The sequence below is a fragment of the Euleptes europaea genome, chromosome 12 (genome assembly GCF_029931775.1).
Source record: "Euleptes europaea isolate rEulEur1 chromosome 12, rEulEur1.hap1, whole genome shotgun sequence".
In the NCBI taxonomy this organism is placed as follows: domain Eukaryota; kingdom Metazoa; phylum Chordata; class Lepidosauria; order Squamata; family Sphaerodactylidae; genus Euleptes; species Euleptes europaea.
In genome coordinates, this window is record NC_079323.1 from 18,488,163 (window position 1) to 18,510,208 (window position 22,046).

At 42.7% G+C, this 22,046-nt stretch overlaps 1 protein-coding gene across 1 annotated transcript in view; it reads right to left on the reverse strand.

Moving 5' to 3' along the window:
- The window catches only part of CWF19L2 (CWF19 like cell cycle control factor 2), a 104,805-nt gene that overhangs the window by 77,923 nt on the left and 4,836 nt on the right, over nt 1-22,046 (reverse strand). Inside the window, exons 2-5 of the mRNA XM_056858128.1 lie at nt 14,035-14,145; nt 11,461-11,565; nt 5,690-5,692; nt 5,303-5,416 (exon numbers count right to left, since the gene is read on the reverse strand). Of these exons, the coding sequence (XP_056714106.1) occupies nt 5,303-5,416; nt 5,690-5,692; nt 11,461-11,565; nt 14,035-14,145 (333 nt within the window). The remainder of the gene's footprint in view (nt 1-5,302; nt 5,417-5,689; nt 5,693-11,460; nt 11,566-14,034; nt 14,146-22,046) is intronic.

Genomic DNA, 22,046 nt, shown 5'->3' on the forward strand with positions numbered 1-22,046 from the left:
ATTGTCTCAAAGATTTATAAAATAATCCCTTTTTAACTGCTACTCTCAAAATTTGGGACAAATGGTGAGAAAAATTAGCTCCAGGCATATTTTCAGCACAGATTTCTTGGGATAAGACTCGTTTCCTCCAGGCAGAGACCAGGGTTCTTTTTTTGTTTGGAAGATGTATAATCCTACAAAGAATATGTGATGTGACTCTAAAAGGGGTAATATTACCAAAACAAAATATGCAGGGAAAAACTTCAACTGCGAATATCCCCTAGGCTCACTATCTTCTATTGCAACATTTCATAAATACCTCAGCTATTAAGAAGGAAATTACCAGGGAGGTAACACAGTTTGAGAAGATGGTAATAAATCACCCTGGCTAAATATGTAAAACTATACCTATTTGACACAAAATACTGGGGACTTATTCTTGGCACAGGGCTCCCAGTTATGTATATAAATCTGATCTATGATCAAGACGAATAAAGACTGATTGGTATATAAATGGGGAAAAGACATCGGCTTGCCTCTTGACTTTAAAGGATGGTCTTATATGGTCTTAACCTACCCTTCTGCCGGCTTCTATTATTATCTGGGGACTCTGTTTTAAAATTTTTGTGTGAAGGTATTTGACCCTGAAAGGTTGCAACATATTCACAAAAGATACCCATCTCTGCATAGGAGAAAATGTGGGTAAAATGAGTATCTTCTGTCATACTTGGTAGCTCTGCATCAAAATTCAGCAATTTTGGAACCTAATCAAACATCATATTCAAAAGATCACCTGGTACTCTATCCCCCTTCAAGCCAATACAATCCTGCTGGAACACATAAGCTGATAAACGGATTCTTCCAATTAGGCAAGAACTTAGAAACTTACTTTTGGTGTCTGCCAATTTACAAATTGCCCAAAAATGGGAAAAGAAAAAAAGTCCCTACCATTTCAGCCTGTTACTCCAAGATCTAGGAAATGATGGTATTGGAACAAAGGTCATCCCAAATTGAAAGGTATAGAGAATCCTATGTAGACCTGTAACTTTACCAAGAAATACCTCTTTCTTTTTGTACACTAAACCCTAAAGCAAATTCTGTTAAAAAAAACAACTAAATTCAGCTCAATCTATATACTTTAAACCAGGGGTGGGGAACGTCAGGCCCGGGGGCCGTATAAGGCCCTCGAAATCATTTGGTCTGGCCCTTTATGGGTCCTGGTAGATCTCTAGCTCAGAAGGATGCTGCTCTGCCTGAATCTCTTGGGCCCAGCTGGGGACAGCAGAGCTCAAAAGCGAGTCGCTCTATGTGGCAGACACTCGGAGCCGTCTCCGGTAGTGCCTCTTGGCTAAATGTTTGACCAAATATAGCAGGCTAATTTTTAAGATGATAATTTTGTATGGTCCCCGAATTATGTTATAAATATGCAAATAGCCCTTGGGAGAAAAAAGGTTCCCCACCCCTGCTTTAAACACTAACTGGGGCAACACATATTTTCTTCTAAATATAATTTATTGGTTAAAATTGGCTAAAATTGGCTTTTTAATTATTATTATAAAGTACCGGTTGCTGTAATTGCTTCCTTTTGTTTCTGTCAAGTAAACTGCAGAAATTTGTTTTGGTCCTCTCTGTTTGTAAAGTCTAGGGCCTTTTGTTATATGTAACTTGTAAGTTGTCACCTGTTGTAACCTATGGCTATTAATACTCCAATCCCTAATCTTTGGTTTTGGGCCAAAGGCTAATATCTTTGTCGAAGGCTTTCATGGTCAGAGTTCATTGGTTCTTGTAGGTTATCCGGGCTGTGTGACCGTGGTCTTGGTATTTTCTTTCCTGACGTTTTGCCAGCAGCTGTGGCAGGCATCTTCAGAGGAGTAACACTGAAGGACAGTGTCTCTCAGTGTCAAGTGTGTAGGAAGAGTAATATATAGAGTAATGTATAGATAATATATAGTCGGAAAGGGGTTGGGTTGAGCTGAATTCAGCTCAACCGAACCCCTTTCTGACTATATATTACTCTTCCTACACACTTGACACTGAGAGACACTGTCCTTCAGTGTTACTCCTCTGAAGATGCCTGCCACAGCTGCTGGCGAAACGTCAGGAAAGCAAATACCAAGACCACAGTTACACAGCCCGGATAACCTACAAGAACCAACGCTAATATCTTTGTTTTCTGATAACTGATCTCAAGAAGGTTTAGATCACAATAAAGTCCAAATTGTCTCAATGCTCTTCTAAGACCAACTGGTGTCCTAGACAACAAAACTGTGTCATCTGCAAAAAGCAGGGCTGATATATGGCGGCCCGCCAAGGAGGGAGAATGAGTATCAACTTGGCCAAGATAACTAATCATGTCATTAACATAGATGGCAAAAAGGGTAGGGGCCAGGATACAGCCCTGCTTAACACCTTTAGTGGTAGGAATAGGGTTAGTAAGGAGGTCTTGTTTATTATATGTAACTTGTGAAGAAGAGTTCACACAAAAATAAAAAAAGTTATTTTTATGGTCACTCATATGCAGACAACAGTACTGTTCACCTCTGCCATTTCAGATATACATATTTGGGATGGTATGAGTAAGGATAGCAATACATATTGGGAAAACATACGAATGAATCGACATCAATATGAATATGAATTTTTGATTCCTCCATTTTGTAAATCACTCCTTTAGGAGAATTTACATACCACCTTAGCCCAGGAGTGCAGGGGGGGAAACTGGCTCTCTGTGCACACGGCTTCAATCTCTGCCGCATCCATTTGGCAGAAGCCCCATCCATTATGGGTCACAGGTGCACCGCGGAGCTCTCATGACACCTAGCTACTCAAACAGTGCCCAAGCATCAGATGGGCCATTAAGTGGCTCCCAATTAGTGTGCATATTTATTTCTGCCTGCATTTGGGAAGCATAAAATTGTAACTACAGTGTCGAGGGCCAGCTTGAAGGCCTTTCAAGAAAAACAGTTTAACATCTGCTCCACAAGAAGATTTTTATATACTTGAATCCGGCACGACTTCTTCATATGGGAATTCTAGAGCAGCAGGGCCCAGATTAAATATTGTCTGCTCTAAATGTACACCAGTGTGGTTAAGAGTGGTGATTTGGAGCAGTGTACTCTAATCTGGAGAACCAGGTTTGATTCCCCACTCCTACACATGAAACCAGCTGGGTGACCTTGGGCTAGTCACAGCTCTCTTAGAGCTCTCTCAACCCTACCTACCTCACAGGGTGCCCGTTGTGGGGAGGGGAAGGGGATTGCAAGCCGGTTTGATTCTCCCTTAAGTGGTAGAGAAAGTTGGCATATAAAAACCAACTCTTCTTCTTTTTCTTACAGGAGACAAAGGACATACACGAGACCTAGTTTTTCGTTCTGAATCAGTGGGGAGAGAGCTATTCTGTCAACTGGAGATTCACCCTGTGCCATGGTCTAACCACATTCTTCCTCAAGGCACAGGGGACCGTGGCACTGACACTCTGCAGGAGCAAGGGGGCAGTTAAAGTGGTCTACACACAGAGACTAACAGATCTGGCCAGCCTCCAGAACACCTTGGGTGATCTGAGTATTTGATTCCACGGCTGGAGAACAAAGTTTACTGCCGAAAGATTAAAAAAATTAATATAGCATTTTCATTTACTTAAGTGATGTGTGGGGAGATGGGAGAACAGATGCATAGGAACTACTCAGAATGCAACGTACAATTTAAATTAAGGAGAATCATCTCATCACAACTATGCAGACCAAACAGCTCACAGGCAAAGAAACAAGAGATGATGTGCTATGCCTGAAGTTAGTTGTGTAGATGTCAAAACATCCTTTACAGCTGCCCATATCAGTGAAGAAGATTCGAAGACACAGACAGAGGATAACCAACCACCTGAGTCATAAAAGTGCCTAGACGTTAACAAACTTTGCCTGGAGACTTCACATGATGAAATAGGGGAGAAGCCTAGAGAGCAATGATGCCAGAAAACGTCCTCAGGGCAGGAATGGACAGCAGCTAGTTAGGAGTTCGCAGTGACATGCAACATGGGGAAAAAAACTCAAGACAGCATGTGTATCCTCAGCCCACATCATCCAGCAAACACAGCCATGTTCACACTGAAGCATCCTGAATCCAGCTGTTTGAAAAGAAAGCCACCTCTTTCTCAACTTCACTGATGCGCCCTACTTTACTGAGCAGAACAAGGTTTTTACATTTCAGGCATCAGCATGATGCTACTGCATCCATAAATAAGAAAAATATCCTCCAACATTATCTTCCATGCACTCTCTAACCAACAAATACATTAAACAATCTTAAGAATAATGTAGCATTTATAAGGACGATATATTATATCAACAAAAAGGCAAACTAATATAGGTTTTGGAAAGCAAGAGTTTGGATTATAAAAGCTAAGCATTGTTACAAAAGAATTCCAGAAAGAGACTGTGTGTGTGCATGTGCGTGCGCGGGTATGCACAACAGTGTTCTCGATGCTTTGTCAAGAATCCAAATTCTGTTTTAATTGGGCCGATTAATTGGCACAGAGCATTTTCCCACTTCCCTCATGCTGTCTCTGTCATATTCCATTCCCCAAGGGTACGTCAGCAAAATGAAACGGTGGGTAATACACAGAATCCACAGAAAGAGTAGAACAGCACACAGCATAGTTGGGAGAGGAACCGTGCCTCACGTTAAAGGCCACCACCCATAATAGGAGCACTCTAGCAAAAGATAATGGCTTTTGTGCCTAAAGTCTTCACCAACAACACAGAACAATGGTTAAATCCTGATTGCAACAATGAAGTGCTTACTTTTGGCTGGATCATACTGCTGCAAATTAGGCTACGCTACCAGATCTTTATTTGCATGACACGGTAGTCCTGCTCAGCCAGCGGAGCTTTCGCCAAATTAGGAGAGAGGTTATTTTCATTCAAAATTTAAAGCCTATTCCATGAGCTCAATACGAAAGAGTTCTGACCATTCCTGATCGTGAAAGGACACCTCCCGCAAAGGGGTAGAGCACTTCTAGATCCAAATACATTTCAGAATGTACTAAATCCAGAATGGACTATTCAAAAACAAACAGTGTGGGACAGTGGCTAAGGAAATGAGTAGCGAAGTCAGGAAGTCCTAGGTCACCAGGCAAGTCACTTTCTCTGAGCTTCAACTCTCCCACCCCCAACAACAACAAATCAAATCTACATGGCTGCAAGAATCAGTTGGAAACATTTTGAACATTCACTAGAACTATGTAAATGCTAAATAACAAAACACTAAAAAATGAAAAATGCATATTACACAAAACTCAGTTATACTTCAAAACGATAATGACTTTTACCTGAACTGTTGCTGGGCTTTCTATAGTGCCGGGCTGTTCTTTCTTTACGGTCCAAGCTTTTTCTGTGCTAGAAGAGTCTGAAACAGAAGCCTCCACCCATTCTTCTGAAGAATCCTAGGAAGACAAGTTTTTTCCCTCATGATAAAATGATAAAACTACTCTTCTTTGTGCCTTTTAAGTCCAGCTGTTTAATAACATAGGATTTTCGAATCCACATCAGCAAAAATAAAGTCAGATACCAGAAAGCTATTTTTTGTCAAGAAGGAAGAATGAAGGATGGAAGAGATTTAGGCATTTCAGTTCTGTTCAGATATCTACTTGGTTCCAGATTTCTGCAATTCAAATCCTACTAAATTTTTATTGGGTCTGCCATCCTGTTGACTATACTGACTTATACTGGTTAATCTGCCTTGAGTCTCAGTGAGAAAGTAAATAAATATTAAATTAAACATTTTTAAAACAATAGTGTGATGTGGACTGCAGCAAAGACCCCTTTACCTGTATTTACAGGAAGAAGACTAAATTAAAATTATGCAAATCAGATTAAAATTATGCAAATCAGGGAAGGTTGCATTTTAGATTTATGAAAGCAATTTTCACCCAGGGGAAGGATACCTGAGAACCAATGGGCTCATTTGGATATTTCTCACATGACAATATGACACTATATAAAGTTGTTTCAATGTTTTAACAAGCCATATTTTAAGAAGAGTTGGCCCAAGGTCACCTAGCAGGCTTCATATGAAGGAGTGGGGAAACAAACCCAGTTCTCCAGATTAGAGCCCGCCACTCTTAAACACTACACCATACTGGTTTACAAGATCACCACACTCACAACCATGCTTCTTAAAGTGAGCCAGCATGGTGTAGTGGTTACGAGCAGTGGTTTGGAGTGGTAGACTCTAATCCGGAGAACCAGGTTTGATTCCCCACTCCTACACATGAAGCCAACTGGGTGACCTTGGGCTAGGCCCAGCTCTCTTGGCCCCACCTACCTCACAGGGTGTCTGTTGTGGGGAGGGGAAGGTGATTGTAAGCCGGTTTGATTCTTCCTTAACTGGTAGAGAAAGTCGGCATATAAAAACCAACTCTTCGTCTTCAAAAACTTGTACAAAAATGACCACTTTAAATGAAAGCCAAGGTCTTACGAAGATCAAGCCGGGGCCAGATGACTTCTGCAAATTTGTTATTTTATTTGGTCTTATAAAAAATTCAAAATGGGAATACAGGAGTGACAGTAATCACAAATCTCACCTACCATGTTTTTTTAAGGGGGGGACATTTAACGAGGCATTCAGCGAGGAGGAACTAATCAAGTTGCCGGCAGAAGACTCCAATTTTGCTACAGTAATAACCCAAACACTGAAATGAGGACAGGCGGAATCAAGCTCACAAACCAGCAGAAAATATCCTAGCTCTCAAACAGAAGGAGCTGCCTTCTGCAGAGCCAAGCTAGTGTAGCCTAGCTTTATCTATTCTGACAGGCAGAGCTTTTTCCTGGCCCTGCAACCAGAGATCTTTTAAAACCAGAGAAGCCAGGAGCTGAACCTGGCCACTCACAAATTCACGGCACGTGCTCCACTGTTCTGCGATGGCCCTTGAGCCGCACTGCCAGTACAGCCGCGGGAAGAGAATCAAGCCCGCGATAATGCAAGCGACATCTGTGTTGAGCGTACTGCAGGACATTTCTCAGGAGAGGAACCTGGCGAGGAAATTGATGCCAACCTTCTGCTGTAGAGAGAAGCAGCATTACTAGCCACTGATACTACTTTCTATTAATCTATCGAATCAACTGCGCTGGTCACTCTTGATGTGTTTGATTGAAACAGAGAGGAAGCTTCTTCTTCCAACCTGCAAATGGCATTTGTACACACAAGAAACTGGTCGACTGGATCTAAGCTTTTGGCTTCAAACGGCTTAAGAACATACTGCAGCAGCAACTGTACACATTAAGCATGCACAACCATCATCTTTAGAAACACAATTACCAGTAGCACCTTTCTTTTTGCCATCCAGTCACAGCTGACTTATGATGACCCCCCATAGGGTTTTCAAGGCAAGAGACATTCAGAGGTGGTTTTCCATTGCCAGCCTCCGCATCACGCCCCTGGTATTCCTTGGAGGTCTCCCACCCAAATACTGGTGGGCACCTCCTCTTTTAGCTAAGCTATTCACCCAGGTAAATTCAACAAGTGTTATCCCCATAGGGTAGAAATTGAATATTGTAGCCCCTGTGTGTAAAAGGGGAAGTAAAGCAGACCCTCAGAACTATCATCCAATAAGCCTGCTCTACATAGCTGCCAAACTGTATAGAAAATTCCTTCTAAGCAAGTTGGAGGATTGAGAGGCTTCCAACCATGTTATTCATCCTAAGCAAGCAAGTTTTAGAAAAGGGCAATGTACTATTGATCACTGTCAAATTCTTTACCAACTAGCCTTTCAAAGTACCAAGGGACCCACTAAATCCTTGTATGTGGCCTTTGTAGATCTGACAGCTGCCTTTGACTCTATTGATAAAGAATGCCTTTGGACGAAGTTGGTTGACACAAACACATATAAATGCCTATTATTTCTGCTACAGGAACTAGGGCTGTCAATTCGGTTCGGCCCGAACTGAAAATCAGCCGAATTTCCCTTGATTCGGCGGTTTTTAGTTCGGGAGGAACCGAACTCAAAACTGGCGGGCAACCGGGGGGGCTGAATTCAGCGAGTTCGCGAGTTCGCGAATAAATTCGGCCAATTCGGGGCCGTCAGTAAGCAGCATAACCTTCAGTAAGCAGCATTCTCCTCCCCCGGCCAATCGGTGGCCAAGCTGGGTCTTCTTCTGGCCAATCAGTCAGGATCGAGTACTGGAGGAATCAGCTGATGTGCGGCCGGCCGGGGAAAGAGATAGAGAGGGAAATCCTCGTGTGTGTGAGGGGGTGCTTGTGCACATTCGCTCCTTTCCGTGGCTGCAGGGGGCGCATTTTTTGGGGTACCGACCCCAAACTTTCAGGGGATATTCAGACAAGTTTTCTTAAGAGACCACCCAAGTTTTGTAAACATTGGGTCAGGGGGTCCCGAGATATGGGCTCCCCCCTTTTTCTTTCCATGGCTGCAGAGGGCGCATTTTTGGGTGTGCCGACCCCAAACTTTCAGCGGAGCATCAGACAAGGCTTCTTAAGATACCCCCCAAATTTTGTAAACATTGGGTCAGGGGGTCCCAAGATATGGGCTCCACCCCTTTTTCCTCTCCCCCCTTTTCCATTTTCGTGGCTGCAGGGGGCGCTTTTTTGGGGGTGCAGCCCCCAAACTTTTATCATAGCTTCAGAAAATCCCTCGTAAGAGACCACCCAAGTTTTGTAAAGATGGGTTCAGTGGGGGCAGAAATATCGGCTCCCCCCCCCCTTTTCTCTTTCCGTGGCTGCACGGGGCGCATTTTTGGGTGTGCCGACCCCAAACTTTCAACGGAGCTTCAGACAAGGCTTTTTAAGAGACCACCCAAGTTTTGTAAACATTGGGTCAGGGGCCCCCGAGATATGGGCTTTCCCCTTTTCCCTATTGGGATGAATGGATCACCCTCGAGAGATGCATACATATGGATCTTATATTGGATACAAATGGAATCATATTGGATTACCCAGCCTCCCAGCCCCTCCTGCTGGAACAGAAGACAGCCACAGTAAGACCCCTTTGGGGGCTTTAATCTATAATTTTTCTTTTCTGTGTGTGTGGGGGGGGAAGCAGAGTATGTGTGTGTGTGTGTGTGGGGAGGGAGCAGTTTCTGTGGGTGGGGGGGGGAAGCCAAAGGGGGCTTTTGCCGGTTCTGCCTGGGGTGTGGGTTCCCCCTCCAGTCTCTCTCTCCCTGGTTTGAGGGGGGGGCTTCATTTTTATTCTTCAGGTTTTTCCTCATTCATAAGATCAGTTAGGTTATTTTGATGCTTGCTCAAAACTGGTTTTCAAATGATGACTTAAAGAATGCATCTGCCTGGTCCCAAGTCCAATGCAAAAGGAGAAATTCCACCCCCTCCTGCTCATTATGCATAGCTAGCTGCCTCTGTCCCTTTCCATGGTATGCAAACTCCCAGGTGTCAGGTGTTGCTTTGCACTGTTGCAAAGATGTTGCATTGCGTGCTTGTGTTGCTTTGCAGTTGTATTGTTTTGCAAAATTCTTCACACCTGCCCGGCCCTTTGCATGTTTGCAAAGGTGTTGCTTTTCAGTTGTGTTGCTTTGCAAAGTTCTTAGCACCTGCCCCACCCTTGCTCTCATCAGCTGTTTGTCGGGGCTGGGAGCTTTGTGCATGGGCGGCAAGCTCTGCTGAGAGATGCACATTAAGGGTGGGGGGGACCCCTTTCAGGGCCCATATCTCAGCCCCCCCTGACCCAATCTTTACAAAACTTGGGGAGTCTTTCAATATACGTCCTTTGAAGCTCTGCTGAAAGTTTGGGACCTCTAAGCCCAAAAATGCCCTCCCCCAGAGCCGCGGAAAGGCGCGATTGTGTTTTTAATGGCTTTATTCAGCCGAATTTTTTTTCCGAACTTTGAATTCCCGCCGAATTGAACGGATCCGAAGTGGGGGAGTTCGGACTTCGGCACGTACCGAACCCACAAGGGCCAAATTCAACCGAATCCGAACTGTACTGAATTTTTTTTTTGACAGCCCTAACAGGAACTACACACGAACATCTCTGCAAAAATTAGGGTGGGCACCTCAGGTTCTTTAATGGAAGAAATCCCAATTACTAGAGGAGTAAAGCAGGGGTGTGTTTTAGCCCCCCTGCTGTTTAATTTATATCTAACCGACATCATCCCGAAGCTATCCGGCTCTGAATTTGTTTCTCCCTCTCTAGGTTCTCAGAAAATATCAGACCTTTTATACACTGATGATATGGTTCTGGTCTCCCTTACACATATAGCTCTTAGAAGGCTGTTGCATAAACTGTAAGAAGGAGGCCTTAAATATGCCAAGACCAAAGTGATGGTCTTGAGGAAAAGGCCTTGCAAGTTTAAGTGAACTATAGATGGAATCCCTGTAGATCAACACAGCACCTTTAAATACCTAGAGGTAACCTTCAGTGAAATTTTAACTTGGAGGGCTCATTTGGCAATTACTAGGTCTATAGTCTTAAGATCTGTAAAGGCTATTCTGAAATTTTTCTACATGAAAGGAGGTTTCCTGATTGATCCAGCTCTGAAACTATATCAGAGTAAGGCATTTCCCCAACTCTTATATGGCGTAGAAGTTTGGTGTTGGAATGCTTGCTGGAATCTATCCAAAATCTTCTTTTAAAGAGAATTCTAGCTTTACCCCTACAGCCTTGATGCGAGCAGAACTCGGTTTGCCCAAAATTAGGGCCCATGTACACATAGCTCTTTTAAGATTTTGGAGAAAGCAAAGCAGTACCACCAATCTACACCGCAGGCAATGTTTTAACAAGATGATGCAAAATGATGCTTCCCAGTTAGCCTGCTATAACAACATCTTGCATTGCTACTCCATATTGGATGACACCCAGGGTGTCCCCATGGCAGGTACCAACATTCGTGATTGGGTGTTTAAGTGTGACGCTGCATCAGACAGGCAGTCAATTTCCTTGTCCATCAACATTAAAACCCACAAATAAAAGCTTAAAACTAGACCCAATTTAAATTTATATGGTGCCCTACCTCACTAACTAGCTCCTATAAAATGTCCTCGTTAAGGAGGCTGGCGAGAGACGGAGATGTGAAGAGGAGATGTGAAGAGGCCAAAACCTCCAAGAGGTCCACCGGCCCAGGGAAAAGGCAATGGCAATGGGGATGGAGAAGGAACAAGAGAAAAGAGAAGGGAAGAATTTTTTAAAAAGAAAAGGGAGGGAAAGAAAAACAAATAGGGAACGGGGTGGGGGCAGGGAGGCCAGCCAATCCATATAACAGTCACTGTCCTCAAGCATATGCCTGGCAGAACAACTCCCTCTTACATGTCCTGCGGAACTGAGCCAAGTCCCTCAGGGTATGGGTCTCATTCGACAGAGTTTCACCAGGCTGGGGCCAGAGCCGAAAAAGCCCTGTCCCTGGTCGAGGACAGCCAGATGGTTCTGGGGCTGCAAACAATGAACTTTTTAGTATCATATAATTACAGCCCCAAATATTGTTGGCAACAGCCTTCTACTATCTGGGATCTCAGACAGCAACTTACAGGACTATCGAATGAATCGTCGTTTTTTTCGGCTTTATGCTTCTTTTCTTTTTTGGATTTTTTCGAGTGCTTCTCCTTTTTCTTCTTTTTGGTAACAGAATGTTCCTACATAAAGAAACATTTATATCAATGTGTCAGGTCAGTACAGGAAGGCACATGCCCTCTCACTGTTTTTAAACTAGTGATATTGAACATCAGCTTAACCGTGATATCAGTCCTCCATTGCTACTGTGATTTCTCTCATTTAGATTTATTTCATTTATTTATTTGAAGTATTTATATGCCCACCTTTCTCCTGAACATCAAAGGCCTCAACACACCCTGGATTGCTGTTTTACAGTGCAGTCCTAGGTAGAGTTACACTCCCCTAAAACCACTGACTTCAATGGACTTAGGAGGGTATAACTCTGCTCAGGACTGCACTGTTCATGTTGCATTGAATTGTACATCACGCCAAGTGCTCCTGGACAGAACGATGACAAAAAATGTTTTATAAAGAATTTGGGCAGAAAGATATTTAAGTCCCAGAACAACAGAAAATAAGAATATGCTTAAAAGGGAGATGGGTATTGTGATTCACAACCAGTTAAAGATTTTTCAGTTGATTAACAATCTGGGTTATAACCAGTCACTTGTTTAAATCTGAATTCATGCCGAAAATAGTCACTAAAAATGCTCTTTTGTATCTTGAAGAAAAGGGTTCAACCGCTACTAAGGGTGATCATTTATCAAAGAAACAACTATAGCTCCTTTCAAAGAGTTCCCTACTCTCTCCAACAAACCCAAGAACACAGAACATTCCATATAATAGCAATTAACCAATATGGCCTGAAAAACCAATTTTATAGGACAACTCGGTCTCTTAATGCATCCTTCCCACACCGGATGTTAGCTTTAGATATTAAAGGAAAGCAAAGCAAAATGTCTTCCTCGTCGAATTTCATCCAGAAAAGAGGGAGCCTGGAGAGCAAAAGGTCCTTCAAGAGCCCCAAATCAGCCTTTGCAGATTGTCATCACTGTGACTTACCAGGGGGCCCAATTCAATCACAGGGGATCAGCGACTGAAGGCTTACCTGATTAATTGTGCCATCAAAGCGCCAAAGCACCAATCAAAGCTATTAGCACTGTTCCACTTACATGTATCGTTTTCCTTACAAACTATTCAGGCTGCATGTGTTTAGACTCTTTAAACCAGTTTTCATACGACACTAATTTAAAACTGGCGTCTCTGCATTAACTATTTGGACTGGGATCCAGCTTTGACGCCAATGCCACATTTTATTATTTATTTGATAAATGTATAGATTACCTTTCAACATCGATTTGCAAAGCAGATCTGGGGCAGATGCCCCATCACTATGCAACTCCCTCTCCTCTAAACAACCATCACAGCTTGATCCTGAAAATTTCCCCCAAGGAGACTCTTTTTATTCGAACAGGACTTTGGAGGCCTGGATTAGTTTTATTACATTTCTACCCCACCCTCCCCAGCAAAAGCCGGGCTCAGAGCGGCTCACATAATAATATACTATACAATAAACCAGAATAAAAACATTTTAAAAGCAATGATTAAAACCTGCCCTATAAAATCAGTAAGTCAAGGACAACATGTGCCCGATGGCGCCCCTAGTGGTAACATGTAGGCCACAGCAGGGCATGCAGGTAAACGAATCCCCATAAAATGGAATGAGGGATTGGCAGGAATTATAACTGGTAGCTGCTATGGGTCTTACTACAGCCTATGGCAGGGGTCCCAATGTGATACCTGTGGGCACCATGGCACCCACTGGCCCACCAAGTGTTTTTTTAAGGAAGGTTTCTGATTGATTAATGGAGATTTGATTGGCTGTGCATTTTTTTAATGTTGCTTTGGCAGCCGCTGCCACCACAGCACAAATGGTCTGCAGTGTATTAGATAAAGGTAGTCCCCTGTGCAAGCACCAGATCATTCCTGACCCACGGGGTGACGTCACATCCTGACATTTACTAGGCAGACTTTGTTAGCGAGGTGGTTTGCCAGTGCCTTCCCCAGTCATCTTCCCTTTACCCCCAGCAAGCTGGGTACTCATTTTACTGACCTTGAAAGGATGGAAGGCTGAGTCAACCTTGAGCCGGCTACCTGAAACCGACTTCCATCGGGATCGAACTCAGGTCGTGAGCAGAGCTTTTGACTGCAGTACTGCAGCTTACCACTCTGCGCCACGGGCTCCTTCTGCACTATATTACTGACGTTAAACTGTGGCAATCATTTTGTGGCTGGCTCCGCCTCCAGTTTTTGTTGCTGTGCCCACCACCATCCCGTGTCAGAACTCCAGATGTGCCCGCAGGCTCAAAAAGGTTGGGGACCCCTGGTCTATGCTTTAGCATAGCTGATTAATTATCTGGAATCTGACTGCTAAGAAGATGTTTGATACTTCTTTCTTTAACTACTGCTACCTGCCTAGAGCCAGTGAAAAGGCTAGAAATGTGTTGTTGTTTTTTAAGTGCATCAAAACCAACTGCAAGGCTAACATCAGGGTCACCTTGGCACTGCTGAGGCGCCCGTTTTTTATGAGGTCATGCTACAAACATCACCTTCTCCAGCTCCTCCACACGTGCATTCACATCGCTGAGCATCCACGTATCCTCCCCTCGCAGTCGCTTCAGTTCTTTGCATCGCTCTTCCTTTTCATAATCAGCTTTTGCCTAAGACGGAGGAGAGAACAAAGATGAAAATTAATTATAAGACAGTACAAGTGTACACATAAATATTCCACTCCTCCTTCAGTGCTTAGTCCTTAGGTACTTTATAAATTATTATATAAAAATCCTCCTTCAGTGCTTAGTCCTTAGGTACTTTATAAATTATTACCAGGGATATTCATTGTGGATAAGCACATAACGCTTCATGACTTCAGAAGTTACTTCGTCAGTCCGATGATGCATTACACTGGGTAAGCATGCTCTTTTTTTAAAGTTAATAATTAACAGTGTGCTTTAATATTTCAGTTAAATCTGCAATAAGTCCTGGAAATTAAGACATATATTTAACCTCAGAAGAACAGATTCTCTTGGTAGTCATACTTTTGTTGCCCCTCCCCCCAAAACCCTGCAAGAAGCAGCCATGTACTGCCTTAAAGAACACAACATTTGTTAGAGCCTAAGCTTTTATAAGCTGTAAAGAACTTCATCAAATATACAAAGAACAGAGTTTGATTACCAGCATGAAGTACAATTTTCTTTCTGTAACATAAACCAAGAATTATAAAACTGTTGTATCAGCCAAAACACAACTTATGGGATCATCACTTTGATCACTCAACCAGGGAATGATAAAATTATGCTACCTTACTGAATTACCACCTCACATTTTACAAAACCTTTCACAAAAGTTAGCTGTCCAATCCTAAGAACCATTGCACTGCGAAACAGATGTCTAGGATCAAGTAAGAGCCGTACAAAAAGCCAGCATGGTGTAGTGGTTAAGGGTGGCGGACTGGGTTTGATTCCCCGCTCCTTTATATGAAGCCTGCAGGGTGACCTTGGGCCAGTCACAGTTCTCTCTGAACTCTCTCAGCCCCACCTACCTCACAAGGTGCCAATTGTGGGGAGAGGAAAGTAAGGTGATTGTAAGCCACTTTGAGACTCCTAAAGGTAGAGAAAAGTGGGGTATAAAAACCAACTCTTCTTTTCTTCACAGCTGATGTCATTGCATTAGTACTGTGAGATGACCCTGGTCTTTGCACTGAAAGCATAAAAGTGCAAATTAACCCTGTGCAGCACAAACCTGATGCAATGCAAGGAACAGAATCATAGAGTTGGAATGGGCCATAGAGGCCATCTAGTCCCTCAGCCTTTCCTTGTTGGGCTTGGTCTCCAGGCAGAAGATACCAGGTGTAAGCCCTATTTGCTGACATTGCTGTTTAAAGGATCTCTGTTGACAGCTTTTGAGAAACACCTCTCTGTGCCCAACAGCAATGCCTAAATGGAGCTGTTCACTCTTGTAGCTGCTAAAAGCTAACATCAGGAATAAGAATATGACGAAATACTAACAACAAAAATAGCTCAACAGAGAACAACTTTTCAGATTAGAGGTGGCAGCAAGATCCTACATGGGTAGACAGAGAAAATAAATGCCTAGCATTCCCAATAAATGAGCTGCAGCATCCAAAGACAATCCCCAAACCAACTGCAGCCATGAACTATATAATACCCATGATATTTCTGTCTCCGAAAGCACACAGTATTTTCTTTCTATCCCTATATGATAATATTCCATCCCTCCACATGGGAGGTCTCTACAATTTCAACCTTCCTAACAATAACAAATAATTTTGCCCAGACTGATTTTCAAGTCCAGCTTCAGACAGTGACCTCTGGTTCCATTTGCCTCATACAATCGCACATAGCTTACTGACATCAATCTTTCTGTTCCATTCTGCATTTTATAATTAAATCCCCTGCTAGTTGCAGGTTTCTTTCCCGTGCTATAAAAACCAAGCAAAACCATTTCACATTTTTCAAGCCTTACCAGGTAAGCATTTTATTCTAAGAGCTCATTAGTACTGTTCAATAGCACAAAAAATCCAACTAACTTTCCTTTTGTCCTTGCAGTTTTATTTATACTTCCTTGTGATTTTTTTGCCTTGTGAGGCCTGGCTGCATTGAACTCTGATTGTTTCAAACACATTAGGAAGTCAAATGATTAAGACCTTGACAATTTTTTTCCTGGTGGTGGAAGCCCACACCAAAAATTTAGGAGCCAGGCTTCAGGGTTTCATGATTTTAATGACCATATTTTCTAATTATTACTAAAAACCTATTGCTAAAAAAGCTAATCCTAACCTCTTCACAGTTTTTTGTAATTTTATTTAAGATATGACAAAACTGTTGCCATGTGTGTAAATATGGGGTAAACCTTGTCATAATCTCAGCAAAAAGTACCCTCTAGCCCTAGTTTGACTTCTCTCCAGTAATCATATTACTGTTTTAAAAACTCAATTTAAATCAGTACTGGACCCAGTATAGAAAGCAACTAGGTAAGAAATGAATTCATCTATCACCACTGAATAATGTAAAGTTAGGAGGAGGAAAAGGAGAAGGAGGGAAGAGGAGGAGTTTGTTTTTATATGCCGATTTTCTCTACCTTTTAAGGAGAATCAAACTGACTTACAATCTCCTTCCCTTCCTCTCCCCACAACAGACACCTTGTGAGGTAGGTGAGGCTGACAGAGCTCTAAGAGAACTGTGACTAGCCCAACGTCACCCAGCTGGGTTCATGTGTAGGAGTGGAGAAACCAACCTGGTTCACCACAATAGTCCGCCGCTCATGTAGAGGAGTAGGGAATCAAACGTAGTTCTCCAGATTAGAGTCCACCGCTCTTAACCACTACACCACGCTGACTCTCTGTATAAGCTTGATTTAACATATAAGTTAAGTTTACATACAACGGCAGGAAATTCATGTGCATTGATTATCATGTCATGCAACAAAACATTCTGATAAATAAACTTTGAACTTCCACTGAAAATGGTCAAGACACGCTGCAATAACATCATTGCTGAAAACACTACAAACCACAATGAAACGTCTAGGTGCCATGGCGACCTGGTGCCTGGGATTTATTGCAGCCTAGCTTAAAACAGCTAACATATGCACATACAACATGCACATGTTCAAATCATGCTTCATTCAGATACACAGTGAACGTCCCAAACCCAAACAAAATTATATGCAACATTTGGGCGCAGACAGATGCCTTCGGATCGAAGAGCTATTCTGGTGCGTCACTGTCTGGTGTCGCCCTCCCAGGCAGCCAGAGGAGCAGCATTTTTAATTTGGTGCTTCCCAGCTTGGCCAATCAGGGCTGGAAAGACATGGAGCACGGTTTATGCTCCGTTTCTGTTTAAAAACAGACAAACTTCCTGAAACTCTGGCTATACAGCATGGATCTACCTAGTCTCTGACGAGGAAACAGATTTCTTTAGCAAGTACTGCCTGCCCAGTCCCGCATAGTCCCGGCTTGCCTTCCCACCTAGCTCACATTCACTATCAAGTTGAAATATTTTTAGCTTTCCAGCAATACTTAAAAGTATAACCTTAAGACACGTCTTGCATACGACTGACTTTGGTGCAATAATTAACAAGATGCATATCTTCATGGTTGGGAAAGGGGGAGAAAGGAGGGGGAAAACATATTCCACAGTGCCTCCTTTGCAGCACTGCGACACGCTGCATGATCCTGTGGGATCCCTCTTTTAAGATCTGGACTGCCCAGCATCATGAGGACAGGGCAGCGTTCAAACTTAGAACGCTACCAACATGGTGTAACAGTTAGAGTGTTGGGCTAGGATCTAGAAGGCACAGGATCTAATCTCCATGGACTCTGTCCACGGAAGCTTGTTGGGTGAACTTGGGCCAACCACTCTCCTTCAGCCTAACCTACCACACAGGGCTGTTGTGAGGATAAAATGTAGTAGGGGAAAATTATGGTGGTAAGCCACATTGAGTCCCTTTTGAGGGAAAAGTGGGATAAAAATATAAATAAATAAATAGTTTCCATGTAACAACACTTGTTTGCTCCAGGAACCAACAAATGGCAGCCATTCGTTTATAGGCAGCTACAGAGGTGTTCTCACAGAGTTATGACGGCCCCTGCTCTGCTGGCCCCGCCGTTTTAGGTTATTTTCTGCTCATAAGCAGACTTGCAAACTGATGTGAGCTTAGGCTGTATCACAGAAATTCATGAGAATCAAGGCTGTCTACGCAATCCCATGGGCTCACTCGCTCACTCCATCTATCACAGATTACAGCATAGCTGTCTGACAAATTCTAAATACGTAAATTGGACAAAAATATCAAGAAATGCATTTAGCCTTTTAAAAACCAAATTCATTCCATATTACACTGAATCGCAGGAAATAACCCACACTAAGTTCCATACTACTATGTAGTGAGCCAGCGTGGTGTAGTGGTTAGGATCGGTGGACTCTAATCTGGAGAACTGGTTTGATTCCCCGCTTCTCCACCTGAGTGGTGGATTCTATTCTGGTGAGCCGGGTCAGTTGCCTCACTCCTACACATGAAGCCTGCTGGGTGACCTTGGGCTAGTCACAGTTCTCTTAGAGCTCTCCCAGCCTTACCTACCTCACAAGGTGTGTGTTGTGGGAAGGAGACTGCCGGTTTGATTCTCCTTCAAAGGTAGAGAAAGCTGGCATATAAAAACCAACTCTCCTTCTACTATGCCCCAAAAAATAAAATACAGAAATTTATGTGCCATTACTTTTTTATCAAAATTCTACTGTCTAATCCTTTCTATAATGGGAAATATAAACCAAAGACACTTCAGCAAAGCAAGACAGTACGTGAAGATAAGATATGTAACCAAGATGAAGACAAAAGAATTCGTTTTTAAAATCCTTTTAAACCCTCCATTGTAAGATATTTCAGAGAAAGGAACCATTTTATCAGCCTTTCATAGATATTGCAGTTTATTAAATCCTAAACAATAGCTCCAACAAACCTACCAGAAACATTTTTTATAAACTTCAATCCTGAGAGATTTGGTAGTTTCCACGAGTCCCTCCTCTACATTCTCAAGAGCAATGCTAACCCTCGCATATGAGAGAAGCGGCAAAAGACAGAGAAAGAACCGTCAATTAATTCCAATGAATAATAAAGCAGTCTGCCACTTCTGTCTGCATATACCAACACTGGCTCAGTTCAGATCCAATAACCGCCAAGTCACGATTCGGTGTTAAATTAACAAACTGAGGCTTGTGAACATGTTCAGCTCTACTCTTCTTAGATGCTGCTAAAGCACCGCCTGCCATCTGTCCAAACCAGCAAGCCCATGGCTTACAATCTCCCTGCAATGGGGAATTGTGGGAAGGTGCAAGGATTGGCGCGTAGAGCCTGAGACCCACTCGCGTATCACCTAGCCAAAGTTTGGCATTACATTGGAACCATTCCATTGGCTACAGTCCAAACAACTGAGAGATAACAAGTAGTATTTCTTTCTTTGGAGAACCGTCACTCATGCCATGTCATAAATTGCTTTTGAAAGTCCTCTCCAAGTGATTAGCCACACAGCATGGAGAGAGGGAGCACTGTTTGAGAAATACAAGTTTGAGTGTACACAAATAATTCAGTTCTTTTAATCCAAACTCATTGCCTAGTATAATTTATCCCAAATTAAACTTTTAATGTTTGCCAAGTGAAATTTAAGCACCAAGATATACAGTGCTAGGCCATGCGTGGCAATTGGCAGGAGTTTCAGGGGCGGGGACACGGGGGGTGCATGGCGGTGTGTGTGCCACTGGGTAGCTATAGGAATTGTCAGAAACTCTATGGTAAAGCCACAGAGTTTCTAGCAGTTCCTAGAGATACTTCTCATGTGGAGAACCAGGTTTGATTCCCCGCTCCTCCACATGAGCAGTGGACCATTTCCTGGGCCATCCTGCTGAATGTTATAATGTTATACCAAAGCCATTTATGGACCATGTTCCAGCCTTTACTTTTACCTTTCTGAAGGTTGTGCTCTCCTTGTCTCTAACGCTTTTTAAACAACCAAAATTATACATGTATGTCAGTTTCACCTCTTGGGTCAATGAAATTGTCAGTTTTGAGGCATTTTTGAGAGCCAACCTGGTGTAGTGGTTAAGAGTGGTGGTTTGGAGCGGTGGACTCTAATCTGGAGAACCAGGTTTGATTCCCCACTCCTCCACATGAGCAGTGGACACTAATCTGATGAACCGGGTTGGTTTTCCTCACTCCTACACATGAAGCCAGCTGGGTGGCCTTGGGCTAGTCACAGCTCTCTTTGAGCTCTCTCAGCCCCACCTACCTCATAGGGTGTCTGTTGTGGGAAGTGGAAGGGAAGGTTATTGTAAGCCGGTTTGATTCTTCCTTAAGTGATAGAGAAGTCAGCATATAAAAAACCAACTCTTCTTCCTCTTCTTCTTGACATCACTTCTGGGGGTTTTTCCAGATGTGATGCTGCAGTTTACACAATGCTGATTTTTTCCCTCCCACCACTACTTGGTGGCAGATAACAGGGGCTGCTGGCAGAAGCCCTGGCAGCCCTACCAAGATACCGTATTTTCTCAAACAGCAATCATATACTGAAAGCCCTGGCCATTTACAAGGGAGTGAAAGGGGGATATATAATTGTTTGGGATTGCTAGCCACAATCTTTTAAGAATTCATAGTGATGTAATTTGGCTTTAGGATTTCCATTTTTTAAAAGAAGAAAGAGAACACATAAAACTAATTTATCTGTTTACAGGAATTCAGTTCTAAATAAATAAAGGCAAGATACAAGCAATAACCTAACTATAATCTTTCATGCTGATCAATTGCTAAGGCACCAAGCCTATGCATACTTCCCAGTGAGCTCAAGAAGTTACTTCCAAATAACATCCATAAGATGAAGTAGTAAATTAACCTCTGTTTTCACAGATTAAAGCCAGGCCTACTCAGACTTTCAAACCAAATTCATCTCATGAAGGCCCAGAAAAAGCACATTAATTTTTAATGAAATAACTGTTCAAAGTGCAAGCTTGTTTTCACCTTTCTTTCCAAAAGTATCATACCAACAGAACAAGTATTTGCTCAACTCAATGTCTTGCAACATGAAATATTGAAAATAAAATACTAGTTCCAGCATTAAAAGAGGCTGACAGCTCCAACAGGTATACACCTCTGACATCCCCTTTGGCACCACAGCTGTTTTCCAGAACCTGCTATTCTATTAAACTAATCTGCATTCTGATGACCGGTCACAAGGCAATGAACAAAACACAACCAAGCATTTCCCTTACACACATTCTACTATTCTCCATTCAGTGAGAGAGAACTTTTTTTCCCAAACTGTCCTTTACTAAACCTAGAAGACTACTAGCACTGGGAGATCTCAAAAACCTCCACAACTTTAGCAGTGTATTTTTGCAGTGTCCCTCAATAAATGACCCAACGCCACCTTCACTTGCGTTTACCAGTTATGAAGCTCAAGTGTTCGAACATCTACCAAGCTTCGGCTGTCATACCTACAACACATTAGCACAAAGAGACCTAGAAATACGTTGCAGTTAAGACACAACCACATCTTACAAAAGAAACAAGGCTGCCACTGAAAACAGCATCCCTATGTCCTAATCTCACCATCTATAACACCCCCTAATATTGTGACATTATAATGTTGTGTCTCCCCACGCTTGCTTCACTTCACTGGCTGCCACTGGTGGAGACTGGAAAACATACAAGCATACCTTGGGAATATTGCAGGTTTGGTTCCAGACAGCAGCAATAAAGCGAATATTGCAATAAAGCAAGTTACACATTTTTTGTTTCCCAGTGCATATAAAAGTTATGTTTACACTATACTGTAGTCTAGTAAGTGTGGAATAGCATTATGTCTAAAAACAGTACTGATTTCTTGATTCCAGTCTCCCTTTTGGTTGATGACAGAGCCAAGGAACAGAAAACCTTGAACAATTTCAATTTCTTCCTTGTCAACCTCAAAGTTGTGTAATTCCTCAGTAGGCATTACTTTTGTCTTATTGAATCACGCTGTACAACCAGATAAAAATATGAGAAGTATGAGGCG